The 13,920-nt window shown below is 36.4% G+C and overlaps 4 protein-coding genes across 31 annotated transcripts; 2 read left to right on the top strand and 2 right to left on the bottom strand.

The window, feature by feature from the left end:
* Nucleotides 1-459: 459 nt before the first annotated feature.
* On the top strand, nt 460-4,730 carry LOC103857793. 2 transcript variants are annotated; one of them, XM_009135021.3, is made up of 5 exons: nt 2,022-2,187; nt 2,365-2,571; nt 2,646-3,579; nt 3,828-4,031; nt 4,110-4,730. In XM_009135021.3, the coding sequence occupies exons 3-5, from the start codon at nt 3,453-3,455 to the stop codon at nt 4,430-4,432; spliced, it is 654 nt and encodes a 217-aa protein (XP_009133269.1). In that variant the 5' UTR covers nt 2,022-2,187; nt 2,365-2,571; nt 2,646-3,452; the 3' UTR covers nt 4,433-4,730. The 2 variants fall into 2 exon arrangements, with proteins under 2 accessions (XP_009133270.2, XP_009133269.1); XM_009135022.2 differs by lacking the exons at nt 2,022-2,187; nt 2,365-2,571; nt 2,646-3,579 and adding an exon at nt 460-559.
* Nucleotides 4,731-4,864: 134 nt separating this feature from the next.
* LOC103857791 (abnormal long morphology protein 1) lies at nt 4,865-9,045 on the bottom strand. Of its 27 annotated transcripts, XR_004456322.1 has the most exons (21): nt 8,855-9,044; nt 8,530-8,720; nt 8,270-8,317; nt 8,063-8,125; nt 7,875-7,937; nt 7,718-7,780; nt 7,558-7,620; nt 7,399-7,461; nt 7,256-7,318; nt 7,097-7,159; nt 6,939-7,001; nt 6,795-6,857; nt 6,637-6,699; nt 6,486-6,548; nt 6,327-6,389; nt 6,178-6,243; nt 6,034-6,093; nt 5,722-5,832; nt 5,544-5,636; nt 5,005-5,458; nt 4,865-4,962 (listed from the first exon to the last, which is right to left on the bottom strand). XR_004456322.1 is itself a non-coding variant. In XM_033287760.1 (20 exons), exons 2-20 carry the CDS (start codon nt 8,716-8,718, stop codon nt 5,075-5,077), a joined length of 1,707 nt encoding a protein of 568 aa, XP_033143651.1. In that variant the 5' UTR covers nt 8,719-8,720; nt 8,855-9,044; the 3' UTR covers nt 4,866-5,074. The 27 variants fall into 27 exon arrangements, 26 of the variants coding, with proteins under 26 accessions (XP_033143651.1, XP_033143652.1, XP_033143657.1 ...); XM_033287760.1 differs by having other exon boundaries at nt 4,866-5,458; XM_033287761.1 differs by having other exon boundaries at nt 4,866-5,458; nt 8,270-8,314.
* Nucleotides 9,046-9,277: 232 nt separating this feature from the next.
* LOC103857790 lies at nt 9,278-11,444 on the top strand. Its single transcript, XM_009135017.3, has 7 exons — nt 9,278-10,225; nt 10,301-10,381; nt 10,483-10,557; nt 10,641-10,685; nt 10,782-10,871; nt 10,969-11,070; nt 11,160-11,444. The coding sequence occupies exons 1-7, from the start codon at nt 9,686-9,688 to the stop codon at nt 11,310-11,312; spliced, it is 1,086 nt and encodes a 361-aa protein (XP_009133265.1). The 5' UTR covers nt 9,278-9,685; the 3' UTR covers nt 11,313-11,444.
* Nucleotides 11,445-11,588: 144 nt separating this feature from the next.
* LOC103857789 (transcription elongation factor TFIIS) lies at nt 11,589-13,345 on the bottom strand. Its single transcript, XM_009135016.3, has 2 exons — nt 12,965-13,345; nt 11,589-12,791 (listed from the first exon to the last, which is right to left on the bottom strand). Exons 1-2 carry the CDS (start codon nt 13,127-13,129, stop codon nt 11,850-11,852), a joined length of 1,107 nt encoding a protein of 368 aa, XP_009133264.1. The 5' UTR covers nt 13,130-13,345; the 3' UTR covers nt 11,589-11,849.
* Nucleotides 13,346-13,920: the final 575 nt, after the last annotated feature.

Here is a 13,920-nt window from a genome sequence, read left to right as displayed (position 1 = left end):
TTGATTAAAAGCACTACTTGAGTCAATATATAAAGCGATCAAGGGCAGGACAATACGAGAAGGGATAGATAAAAGAGAGTTGAAAAAAGAAGATGACTGAGAATCAATTGAATTTAATCTTCTTCTTCCCCATAACAAGTTTCTGAAAGTAAATTCAAAGTAGAGTTTGCAAGAGTCTCAGTACGGGTGTGTTGTACGGAGATCGATAGTTGTATCCTCAAGATAGATGCGTACAAAACTACACATCATTGTAGGACAAAATTCTGTCTTATGAGATTTCTCAGGCAAGCCTCTATCAAACCATAATCGGTTAAGTTGTGAGAAAAAAAAAACATAATTATCTCGTAATTTTTTATAAGGGTTTATAAATCGAGTAGGATTTATAAAAGTTTATAAATTATCTACGAGTGTGAAGTAAGCAAACGTATTAACAACATTCGTAAGATTGATTGTATGTAATTTGGTTTAACAGGCATGACTAATCCGCGGTTTACCGAAATGATGTCTGATCCGCAGTTTACCTACAAACCCGTGCCTACGCCGGTCGTAATATACGAAAGTGCGTAAGAATATCTCTCTGTATATCTCCACCTCCATGCTTGAAATCATCCAGCCGTGATCTGAATTAGATTTCATCTGACGGAGATCTGACGTCATCGTAATTAAACTAGTGTATGATCTACTGGTCGATCTGCTGTCATATTAAAATTTTGATTTATATATATAGTTTTGTCTACCTTCCTTGTCCTACGTAATTGTTTAATCGTTTTGTTTTTTTCGTCTGCATGCAGACACGCTAAGACATCTGTCTTTTGAAGCAGTAGCGTTTATAAGAGATTACTAGATTTTGATCCGCGCTTAAAAGCGCGGGTTATTTTTCAGTTGATAAAAATATATGATATGAATTAGTATTTTAGTTTTATTATATATTATTATGTTACAAAATTATTATTATGTCAAAAAAGTTATTATTATGTAATTATATTTTTAATCGTTTGATTACTTTTTTCAAAAAAAATTATATGGATTGATTAGACTCAGTGCGTCTGTTATTTTATAATAAATTATTTTCAATTAGATGAGAACAATACTTTTATATTAAGTTTGGACCCGTCGTCGAACCAGTAAACACGATGACTTGTACATAAGCTGGTTTAGATTTAATGAAAACTCGTTAATTTAAAGCATGCAAACTTCGAAAAAACATGCAATCAAGTGTGACACGGCATTTGGTTTATATGGTAGGAAAAAAATAATCTTCAATAATATTTTAAGAGATGAATGAAACTTCTAATATATTAATGTAATAAAAAATAATTTAACGTAAATATATATAATTTTGTTTTACCAAATGATTTGCTAAAGTGTTTTTTTTATTAAATTTGATTTTGTAAATATTTAGAATTATATAATGTTAGATGACATGATATAATATGTTGTATGATATATGCTTTCATTTTAATAATTGATATCTAAATATTATATATCCATCTTTGAGCATAATATATGATGTATATAACGTTATTGAATAACAACAATAACATTGGATGATAATAAGAAAAATAATTAGAGAAGTGTATCATACAAAATGAGAAATAATAATAGGATTTATTTAAATTATTTATAGTTATTGTAGTTAATGGTAGGATAAAAAATAAAGAGTTTTATATAGATGTTATAAATTTTTTTATAAATAATTTTAAAAATATTTTCTTTTAATAATATAAATTTTCAATCGCATCTATAATATATTCTTATCAAAAATCATTATAACAATATATTTAGAATATATATATTTAGAATATGTTATTAAACTAAATTAGAGAAATATAAGGTAATTGATTATTGCATAGTTAGAGAAATATAAGGTAATTGACTATTGCATGGTTAGAGAAATATAAGGTGAGACCAAAAAAAATAGTTAAGTTTAATGAAAGGGTCCAACAACTTTTCATAGGTAAATTTTTTAAAACTTCTTCCCTTTTAATAGTATAGATTTCATACATCGTTTCGTCTGCGCCTAGCCCAATAGAAAACACATGGGCCTTTCTATGAATATATATATATAGGATTGACGCAGAGGAGGAGGGTTTTCCTATTTTCTTGTTCGCAGAGTAGAAACCATGTCCACAAGCACCGACGAAACGATGGACAGACTTTTCCCCAAGCCTCAGAGAAAAGAGATGTGTAAGATCGATTCACTTTCTCTAAATTGTTCATCATGAGTAGATTTCATCCGATCGATTTGTCATCATAATAAATTTCTTTCATATATGGGATTTAAAATTCCATTGTTTTCCCGATCTGATTTTTTTTTTTTGTTTATAGTTATTATGTCTTGATGATATTACTATGTCCTCGCAGTGCGTTCCACGTATGTTATGTTTGACGCCGAGGATTTCTCAATCCCTAATCCTCATTTGCTTAAAGAGAATATCTTAACAGCTATTAAGAAAGAAGGTTATCGTGGGCGGATTAATATCAAGGGTTACTTTGGTGACAAGAAAACCATCCCCCAAGAATTGCTTGACAAGTATTTGGAAGCCGAAATTTATTCCAAAATATTTGAAGGTATTTTTTACTTTTTTTTTCTCTCACTATCTACTCTAACTAATGTGTATATATGTTGGTTTTACTGTTTCCAGGGGATAGAGTTGCTCGAATGAACATGATGTTAGTGGAGCTTCTTTTCTGGGCAATGTCCCATTATCCTCATGGAACAAATGTGCTCATAATCACTAAAAACCAAAACATCCTAGAACGTCACAAGGTCTGGAATGTTATTGAACGTTTGGTAGAGAGAGATTTCTATTTTGCCATTGAACATCCTGATACCTTCTTTCCCCCAACGAGCCCAACATGCGCTTAAAGTTCCATATGTGGTCTTAGCGGAAGAGGAGACGGGTCGCCGCGGTGCTTAGCTGCTGTTTGTGATGAACTGTCATTAAATTTTTTTTTTTTGAAAAATTATTTGCTTTTATTGTTCTTATATATATGGTGCTTCCACATATTTATCTCCTATGTTTTCTATTTTTTCATCTTTTATGAAAATCCAGAAAATGATTTCTTGATTTGTAAAACAATTCTATCGTTATTGAATACGCAAATACCTTTTGAGATTTTTTTTTTCAGAGACAATCTTCTCTATTATAATTGTCTAATAGCAATTATGTATTTTGGCAAGAAAACATAGTTTTATAGTTTTATCGGAACACACGGTTCTTTGGGGAAATCACCATTTTACAGTTTCAATGGAAAACATAATTTCACAATTTTGACGATAAATAGACAACCCATTACGATTGGATAAATAGACAACCCATATAAAAAATTTGTCCTCCGAACCAGCCCACTGACATATATATGGAGGGGGAGATTGGATAAATAGACGAAGACAAGGAGAGTTACAAGTAACCAACCACAGAGCAAACCCTAGCTAGATCGACGAAAGCATGTCTTTCCCGCAGCCTTTCGACATGGTTATGGTCGAAGGCACGACTGATCCGCGGTTTACCGAGATGATGTCTGATCCGCAGTTTACCTACAAACCCGTGCCTACGCCGGTGGTAATATACGAAAGTACGTAAGAATATCTCTACCTCTTTGCTTGAAATCATCCGTCGGTGATCTGAATTAGATTTCATCTCATAGAGAGATCTGACGTCATCGTAATTAAACTAGTGTCTGATCTTTTTTTTTTGTAACAAAACTAGTGTATGATCTAATCGTCGATCTGCTGTCATAGTAAAATTTTGATTTATTTATTTTAATTTCTTCCTCGTCCTCGTAATTGTTTAATATCGTGTTTTTTTTTCGTTTGCATGCAGACGCTAAGACATCAGTCTTTTGGGACATGGCTGGTTACCCTATTCCTAATGGTGTCGACCCTGTATTGTTTTGTGGCGTTATGAAAAACGCTCTTGTAAAGCAGGGTTATAAAGGGGAGTTGTCGATCTATCTTTACGTTGATACTGGTGAACTGCTACCTAATGGTCTCGAGACCTGTGTCGAATTCGATTTCTTACCCGAAGGTTAATGAATTAATTGTTATAAACATTCTTTTTGTTTAAAACAATCTAATATCTCATCATCAGTCACATTCTTTCCAGGTGATGACTATGCGAGAATATCTTCGATACTAGTGGACATATCATTTTGGGCACTGTCATATCCTTACTCAAATATTATTGTCCTCTCCAGAAACATCGTTAAAGGCACGATTGTAGCTTTCGAAAGCTTGTATAATACACATGGTCTTCTCTTATCCAAAACTGAACCGGATTGGCTGGTTCCTGGTGAAAGTTCAACCTTGTTTCTTACAAGCCTTTTTGAAGACCCTACCGGAGGCCAGTTGTCGGCAAGCTCTCAAAAACAAAGTAAAATCCTGGGTGGAGGAGGAACAAGCTCACAAGGAGCGAAAAGGGTAGGCTAGACATAAGATGTCAACCAAGGTAGAGAGCAAAGAGGTTGAAGCCAGACCAGTCTCATATATATGACCCGTCTGTAACAGAGGAGGCCATTGCAGCTGCTGCAGTATTGCAACTTGTGCTTGTGTGTTCTAGATCCAAAACTACCATATCTTTCTTATAATTCTGGATTTGACATTATTTCTGAGTAGATTGTTATCTCAGAACACGGTTATAAATCTGTGTTTTTTTTTTAATGATTTTCTGGTGTAATATAATGTGTCTAATGCACACATGGTTAACGATCATTGAGTTTGCTGTTTCCATGATACATCTTAGCTCAGATGGCTGAAAGAACTTTTGTTTGAAACTCTTTTTTTTTTTTTTTTTTTTTTTTTTTTGACAGCATTTTTTTGTTTGAAACTCTTTTCTCATGGTTTCCTTTGAATTCTGAGAAAGAAAAACAAAACGACATCGAGCAACTTGATGTATTCAGTTCATCATCACCATCAGTATCCTACCAAAAAAAATATAATAAACCTTTTTGTCCTGTTAAGTGTTGTGCAATAAGCTAACCAACGATCTTCACTGAGTGTATGTGTGTAGTAAGAGAAAGAGAGAAGAGAGATACAGAACTTGATGCATCTTTTCTGCCTCCAAAATGTGTTTTACAAAAACTGTTTCTTTTCCGCCAAATCTGCACCACTCACGTATCTTGCTACAAATGAGACGAGCCTGAACGGCGCACCGATCAGTGGAGCGTCCACCAGAGGCACACCACCACTTACTTCTTCTGCTTCTCCAGCTACTGCAACCTGTGATTCCACATCTATTTCCCCATTCGGGTTCACAGAAACCGGCACTGTTTCTTCTGATAAGTTTCTCTCCAACAGTGCAGTTTCAATGTCTCCAGAGTCGTCAATTCTAATCATCTCGTCGTGAATGGGTATTTCTTCTAAGGCATCAGACTTCTGTACTTCAATTGCTAGGCTCTCAGGGGGTGAAGCAAAAGCACGCTGCGATTGGTTTAGCTGAATGCACAACTCGTTCACCTGACAATGTAGCAATAACTGACATTTTCAATCAACCATCAAAGAAAGTAGGTAACTTAGTCAAATCCATATCAGTACAGCTCACCTTCTCAACAAGTTCAGCATTTTCAGTGATAAGCTTTTCAACTAGAGTACAAGCTGCTTCAATCTGTGAGTTTAGTTCTTCCTCAGAAGCACCCTGTATCAACCATCACAAACCTTTTCATGATTTGTTTCTAAGGACTTCATTGAAAAGGGATTATAGTCTCACATCAAAGCCTAACCTTCACGTTATTGTCATGGTTTTCACGCTGGACTTGAAGACTGGACACAGTTTCCACAAGACTATTGTTCTGCTCCTGAAGATTACTCCTAGATTCTTCCAACTTCATTACCTGCCAAACTTTGTTTTAAGATTAGATATCAGACTAAACCTATGCAGTATTATGCTTGGTAGAGCTTCCTGTTCTACATGAGTTATAGAACTAAACGTTCACTAAGGATGCTACAGTAACACTTTCAGACTCAATTCAATGAGCCACTCATGGAAATAGAAAACCACTTCAAATGTTCAAAATAAAAGGTGAAACACATACCTGTGCTCGCAGTGTTCCAATTTCATTGTTCAGGCTCGAAATCATTTCTATGGATGACTTCTGCAGGATTGAACGTACATGATGAGTATACCACTCATAAGACACTTTGCTTAAAAATGTGGTCTCAAGGTAAGATAGAGTTACCTCCGCAGCTGCAGTCGAAGATTCTTCATCATGTTGAAGTTGCTGAAGTTTTTTCTCTAGACTTGCCTGATTGACATCATGAAATTAGGATTACCTTTATACGACAAGAGAATGTATTTTAACTGAAGAAGATGCAACTGTAGACATACCTCTTTCTGAGAGAAGGTAGATCTTTCGTCAAGCAATTCTCTCATTTTGACTTCTGTACTAGACTGCCAATTTTTAACAAAGTGTCAAAACTACACATAACATGTTGCTCTATATGAATAGGTACTAAAGGAACGTTCCCAGGGTTGCAGATGTCTCACCATTTCATGAACAAGCACGTCGTTCTTTGTTTTATACTGAACATGTCTTTCCTCCAACTTTTCCTGCATAAACACAATGTTACTTTGACCTTCGGCTTGCAGGAAAATAACAAAGATATGCATACAGCTGTACGCTATTTTCTTCGCTGACCTCGTTCTGTTTGAGAGTTTCATTCTCAGTTCTCAAATGCAAGAGCCTTTCTTCTAACTGTGCCTGTCAAACACCACGTTATTTTGACCTTAAGCTTGCAGATAACGCAGCAAAATAGCAAATCTGTGGATATGGATTTATGCCATTTATTCACTAACCTGTTTTTGTATGTAAGCTTCATTCTCTGTTCTCAAATGCAAGAGCCTTTCTTCTAACAGTGCCTGTAAAAAATCTTCAGCTTGCAGATAGCGAAGGAAAATAGCAAAGATGTGAATACGGGTAAATGCTATTTCTTCACTAACCTCACTTTGAATGTGAGCTTCATTTTCTGTTTTCAAATGCTCAAGCCTCTCTTCTAACAGTCCCTGTTAATCACCACATTAGTTTCACTTTTCAGCTTGAAGATGAAGCTGGAAAACAGCAAAGTAATGATAAAGGATATATTGTATTCTTAACTAACCTCTTTCTCTATGTGAGCTTCATTTTGCGTTCTCAAATCCGCAACCGTTTTTTCTAACTGTACCTGTGAAACAACATTTGAGTTTCACCTTTCAGCTTGAAGATGGAGCAGGAAAACATCAAAGTAATGACAAAGGCTTTACTGTATTCTTTAACTAACCTCTTTCTCTATGTGAGCTTCATTTTGCGTTCTCAAATCCGCAACCGTTTTTTCTAACTGTACCTGTGAAACAACATTTGAGTTTCACCTTTCAGCTTGAAGATGGAGCAGGAAAACATCAAAGTAATGATTCTTTAACTAACCTCTTTCTCTATGTGAGCTTCATTTTGCGTTCTCAAATCCGCAACCATTTTTTCTAACTGTACCTGTGAAACAACATTTGAGTTTCACCTTTCAGCTTGAAGATGGAGCAGGAAAACATCAAAGTAATGACAAAGGCTTTACTGTATTCTTTAACTAACCTCTTTTTCTATGTGAGGTTCATTTTCTGTTCTCAGATGCTCAAGCCTTTCTTCTAACAGTGCCTGTGAAACACCATGTTGGTTTCAACTTTCGGTTTTAAGATGAAGCAGGCAAACAGAAAAGTAATGACAAAGGCTGTATACTGTATTCTTAGCTAACCTGCTTCTGTATATGAGCTTCACTTTCTGTTCTTAAATGCTCAAGCCTTTCTTCCAACAGTGCCTGTGAAACACCATGTTAGCTTCTGCTTTCGCTTGCAGATGAAGTAGGAAAACATAGAAGTAATGACAAAGGGTTTACTGTAATCTTAACTAACCTCTTTCTGTATGTGAGATTCATTCTCAGTTTCCAAGCGTCTAACAGTTTCTTCAAAAACAGCCTATGAAGACATGGCAATTCATATATCATCACTATTTCACTGAGGAAAGTACCATAACTAGATAATGGGTAGGATTCTTTAATAAAACCAACAAGAAAAGGCTTGACAAGAGAAAAATAAATCACCTCTTTCTGAAGGTGGGACCCAATCTCATCACGTAACTGTTTGATTGTTTCTTCCAGAACCGCCTACAAGAGCATTACAAAACTAATTCAGGGATTCAAGCCAAAAGATAGACACGTAACAAAAAAAAAAACAATGCAGAATACTAGTGCTAACAAAAACTATATCAAATAACGAAACTTTGTTCATACAAGAGGACATAATCTCACCTCGCTATTTGGAGACGTGTAGTCAACAACACCAGGTTCATCTGCCTGCTTTGAATAATAATAAGATTTTAAAGTATCAGACCATAGTTTTTGTTTGTCTACACAAACCGCAGAAATGGATTTACAAGTAGAGACACATTGATAACATTGCAACCAATCAATCATGTAATGTGTCACAAACAAATACACTAAGAGATTAATCAATCAATCAATCGAATCAATCTTATGTTCCTTGGATCTAGATGACATTGCCAACTTACATTGATGATGATCTGTTGAGATGATGGTTCCAACTCAATGGAATCAGGGACTTGGTTGATTAGAGCAATGTCAGCGTCTCCGTTATGATTCCCATCCTCGGTAGGTATAGCGTCACCGTCTGCACGTTTGCTATTGTTCTGCTTGTTCTTCTTCTTCTTGTTTCTCTTCTTCTTCTTCTCATCATCCATTCCTGATCCCAAAGATAAACGTAATCAGTTTTAAAAAAGGGATTGAATCAAAAAAAAAACATATCAAGAATCTATAAAAGTTTCTTTTCAGATCTGAATGCACGTAGAGAGAAAGAGGGAATGATTCAAGCTTTACTCAAATTGAAGGCGAGAAAAACGAGAGGATAATGCTTTGAGATACAGGGGCTGGGTGAAACGAGGGAAGGGAGTGCTAATTCGACACGAAAACTTTGCAAAGCTTTTTGTGATTTTCGGATGAGGAAAAAGACAAAACGGAAATGAGAAAGAAAAAAAGAGCTTCTTTGTTCTTTTTTCACTCGGAAGCGAACCATTTCTAAATTAATAAAGAGTATTAATTTCTTACATTAATGAACCTGTTATTTTTATTTTTGGTTCAGTTTCAATAACAAGATTTAAAAATCGATATCAAAATATTTTTTAAATTCAATTAATTTGTTGTTTAATTCTGATTTTTAGATAGTTTAAATAAATATATTAAGTAGTTTAAATTTTTATATTAAAATATTGTTTAGATTAAAAGTAAACTATTAAATATTTTGATATTTTAATTTAATAATAATAATCTCTAAATATATACTATTTTCATATTGAAATAATTAATATTTTTAGATATATTCAGTTCCAGTTTAGTTTTTATTGATTTTTAATTAAAAATATAAGGTTACAAGATAAGCCAAGTGTTTTATAGTGAAATAAAATATGTATCTACATATTAATGATCTTTGTAGAAAACCTCTAGCCTACAATAAAACTTGGGCAAAAGTTTTTTAACAACCAAACGATGAAATGGTTCAAGTTTTGTTTGATTTCGGTTTTTAAAATTTACCAAAATTTGAACATTTTGATATTTTGTGATATCGGTTTGGTTCGGTCTTTGGTTAAAGAACCCAAGGGGTAAACAGCAATTGAACCAATCTTCCTTTCCCTAAAGATCACTTTGAGTTGTATGCGTTCTTCTCCGGCTATGTACAACTGCTCATCTTCCTTTCTCCTCTCTCTTCCCGCCATCGATGCTCGACTGGTGAGACCCACTTCGTACAGTTTTAGATGGATTCACCACTCGATCATCACTAGCTCATGGAGGAGGAGGAGGAATCACCTCTCAATCCATGAAATCACGATTCTTTCCTCATCACAAGCATGTTGTTTTGGTGCCAAAGACTCTACCTTTCTCCGGAAATTCAAGTTTAATGAGAAACCAAGCGGCAAGTTCGTTACTTGCGTGAGTTCATCACTACCTAGTGAAGAAGTAGAAGGAGAAGAAGTTGATTCTTCTCATTTGGGTTTCCTGGAAAACGATAGTGCAGAATCTCCTAGAGGTGGTGATTTGATTCAGCAAGTGGGTGAAGACAATCTGATAAAGATAGGATCTAAAGGATTCAAACAGACGTTGACGAGATCGAACCTTGTAGCTAAGCAAGTTATTAGTATACAATCAGCTCTGAGTTTAGGATTCATCTCTCAGCTCTGGGTTGACACTACTTCTGTAAGTTCTTTGTTTAATCAAAGTCTGCCTCTTTTTACTTGTAATGAGAGCTTCTTCTGTTTGTCAAATTTTCAGTGGTTGGTTTTGGTGGTGGATGTTAAGCCCACCTTGCTATCTGGAGAGTCTGAGAGATTCTTGCTCACAGACATTACTCGAGTACTTCTACTACTTCTGCTGCTTTCTGCTACATTGAACTGCTTTTCTTCTTCTGAAAGTGTGTGTTACAGCCTCAGTTTATATTATTAACATCTCTGTAGGTGGCTGATGTTGTTCTCGTGAAAGATGATGCTGTTCTGGACACTGAGTTCAAAATGGTTGGCCTTGAAACACTGGTATAGATTCATCTCCCCTTTGTCTTGTATTTCATCCACCTTTAAAGCAAGTCTTTACATTGAATTCTCACCTTTTTGTTTAGGTAGGTTACAGAGTGGTGACACCGGGAGGGCGAAACATTGGAAAGGTGTTTATAATCTTGCTATATCTTCTTCAGTGATCTATCTTTCTTTCTTTGCCATTATCTTGTTTATTAGTTGGAAACACACGGTTTGTTTTTCAGGTTCGAGGTTACTCATTCAACATAAACTCCGGAGTAGTTGAATCGCTTGAGCTTGATTCGTTTGGAGTTACCATCATACCATCAAGCTTGGTGGGTAACTCATTCCCTTTTCTTGATATGAGATACAAAGCACAAGCATCTAATCTAGGAATAGCACAATCTCTGTGATTAATATGTGATGATGCAGGTTAGTACATACAGATTAGATGTTGAGGACATAATCGAGGTCTTAGAAGACATAGTTGTTGTTGACGAATCTGCAGCTTTTAGGAAACAGAGGTTGACAAAGGTACTTGTCTTGTACTGGAGTGGTTTGGGTTTTTCCATGTACAGAAGTTCTCTTAAATGGGATGATTGAAGAAAGACTTTTGACAACAGGGACTCTGGGATGCTCAGTTCGGTAGTGAATACTCTGATGTTGAGGAGCTTGAACGTTCATCTGATAGAAGACGGCGAAGGAGAAGCAGTAGACCAAGTCGAAGGAAGAGAGATTTAGATGATGATGCTGAGGAATGGGACATATTTAGCTAGGAGTATGAATTCATTGTTTGGTCTGATAGAGAGAATGTAAAGAAAAAACGTCTTGTTCAAATATAATATGAGTTTATAATAATGGCAACAATGGTCAAATGCAATGAGATCTTTAGCTTGTCTATGCAACAATAGACTCCGTTTTCATCAGTCCCTTGCGTCTGGAGTTGAATTGGATCAAAGTCGATGCAACTTTTCGATCCAATAATACATACATTACAGGCTGTGAAGGCTCAACCGTTCAATATGATAGAAAACACACACAAGTCTAACCCATAATAAATTTCAAAACTGAGATAAAATTTGCAAAGTTGATGAATTTGACAATTTGGAATAAATTAAGCAAAAGAGATGAGAGCTAACAAACAGCTAAATTAGTAAACTCTCCTACTTACTAATCTCTAAGACACTGAACTGATATCCTTAAAACAAACATGAGAGCCAGAACATTCTCAGAATGCCGGCAAATAGACAAGAAAGCTCTTGATAAATCAATCTCAGAGCATCTATGTCTTGACACGCACATACATTCTCACCTCAACAGAACTTCCAGTGATTGTCACAGTTAACACATGTAACATAAGTCGTCATCGGCTCATCAGCACTCCTAGTCTGCATCTGATAATACGTGCATTTGCGCTGACCACAACGCCCACACTTGAACTGGTCAGTACTTGCTTTTGGTGCCTGACCACGCTCACAATCGAACAAGAACTTCTCCTTGATCTGGTTGGTCTCTTGTTTCCTCTTGTCGCTCGCCATCTCTTCACCCGACAGTGTGATGAGTTTCTCTGGTGACACCTCCCCTGTGAGAACTCTCCTTCTCAGGTCCGGGTTGTTACTGTCCCTCAGGTTGAACATTATAGATCTGTACTTGACCTTCTGCGCTCCCGTTGACCGGCCCAGTTTCTCAAACATATGAGACTCCACAGAGACAGCAACACGGATTGGATCACATCCAACCACTCTCGCTCTGTCGTACTCATCAGATTCTCCATGAACCTTGGACATGGCGTCCACAAGCAGCTCACGGATCTTGTCACGCACAGGATCGTTGCATTTGACCATTGAAGTTAGCTTTGGAGCACCATTAGGTGCCTTGTCTGAAGCCTTCACACTTGATAGCGTTTCTTTTGAGACTTTTTCATCCTTGACAGTAGTCTGACCACGATGATCCATCTTAACTTTGGTGTCTGGTTCCTTTCTCTCTACCTTCACTTTGCTGTCTGGTTCCTTTCTCTCAACCTTGATACTCTTAGCTGAGTCACCCCTCTGAAGCTTCTGGACTTTCACAGGCGCGGGGTTCACATCCTTCCTCTCCAACTTAACCTCTTTGCAACCGTTTGTGCTTTCGGTCTTCTTAGCCTTGGATGTCGTCTCTTCAATGACAACTCTCTTCCATGTCTCAAGCAGATCAGTAGCCACGCTTTTGATTTCCTCAACAGGATGTTTCGCAAGAGACCTCAGCTTCTTCCCTACCTAGAATCAAACAAACAAAAAAAGGATATAACTTTCTCTAATCCAATGCAAGGAGATAGAGAAATCAACAACAATTAAAGTTATCATCTTTTCAATGCTACACAATTAAGCAACCAATACCCAGAAAAAACCCTAAAATCCGTTTTGCTAAATTCATTCAAAATCAATCAAACCTGAGTTGCGACGAGCGTGTTGTACGTGACGGGAAACGTCTTGAGTTTCTCTAATGCATCGAGAGATTGAGAAACCTCCGGGCTTGAGGAGGTAAGACCGTCGACAGCCGCCGCATCTGCCGCCTTCTTCGCCGTCTCGAACAATGCAATCAATTCACTTTCCATCGTCACTTAGCTCCAGAGAGCAAAGCGCCCAACTTTCTTTGCGGAGAGTGGCGATTGAAAGAAGAATGAGATAAGGACAAAAATAGGGTTGCGAGATTTGTTCGGCGGAACTTCGTTCTGGTCGCGCGGAGAAGATAGAGAGAGATAACGGGGTGTGCAGTGGTGTTTTGTGTTTCTTTATATAGCTCATACGGAAGCGATCAACGGTTTGGATCTTGTAGCTGAGTCCATGGATGTTACTAGATTCACGCTTCTGGTATAAATTACTCCCTACGGCAAAAATGGGCTTACTGGGGTCCTATTGGGCCGGAGTCGTCTTTTTCAACAGGGGCCGGAGTCGTTAATACAGTTTGTTTCGGGTTTTCCTTTTCTCAACTAACAAAAAGTAACATCATCCTTTTTCTGTTTGGAATAATAAAGATGACAATATGCATTCTTTTAGAAAGCGACAACATTTCTTTGACTCACAATTGCAAAAACTTATAAAACATATGTATTATTATCATTTAAATTAAAATTTATTGTATTTTTTTACAAAGTAGGGAATGGCACAACATAAATTGCAGGAAATTTAAGATTAAAGAGAAAACAACCATTTGAACATCTTATTTAGTAGTCTTTCATCCATTATACAGTGTTCGAAACGTCCGCTTGAGCTTCATCCGACCACCGCTCAGCCCACGCTACAGCCACATACAAATAAACACAACCACAGTTAATGTAAAAACATCAGATTTCCAGAAAAAAAACTTTTGATAAATATATATATATATTTATACTTCCCGCATCAA

Source organism: Brassica rapa, chromosome A03 (genome assembly GCF_000309985.2).
Source record: "Brassica rapa cultivar Chiifu-401-42 chromosome A03, CAAS_Brap_v3.01, whole genome shotgun sequence".
NCBI classification, from domain to species: domain Eukaryota; kingdom Viridiplantae; phylum Streptophyta; class Magnoliopsida; order Brassicales; family Brassicaceae; genus Brassica; species Brassica rapa.
Note: the sequence above shows the minus strand (reverse complement) of the source record. Positions and strands in the feature narration are given on the sequence as shown.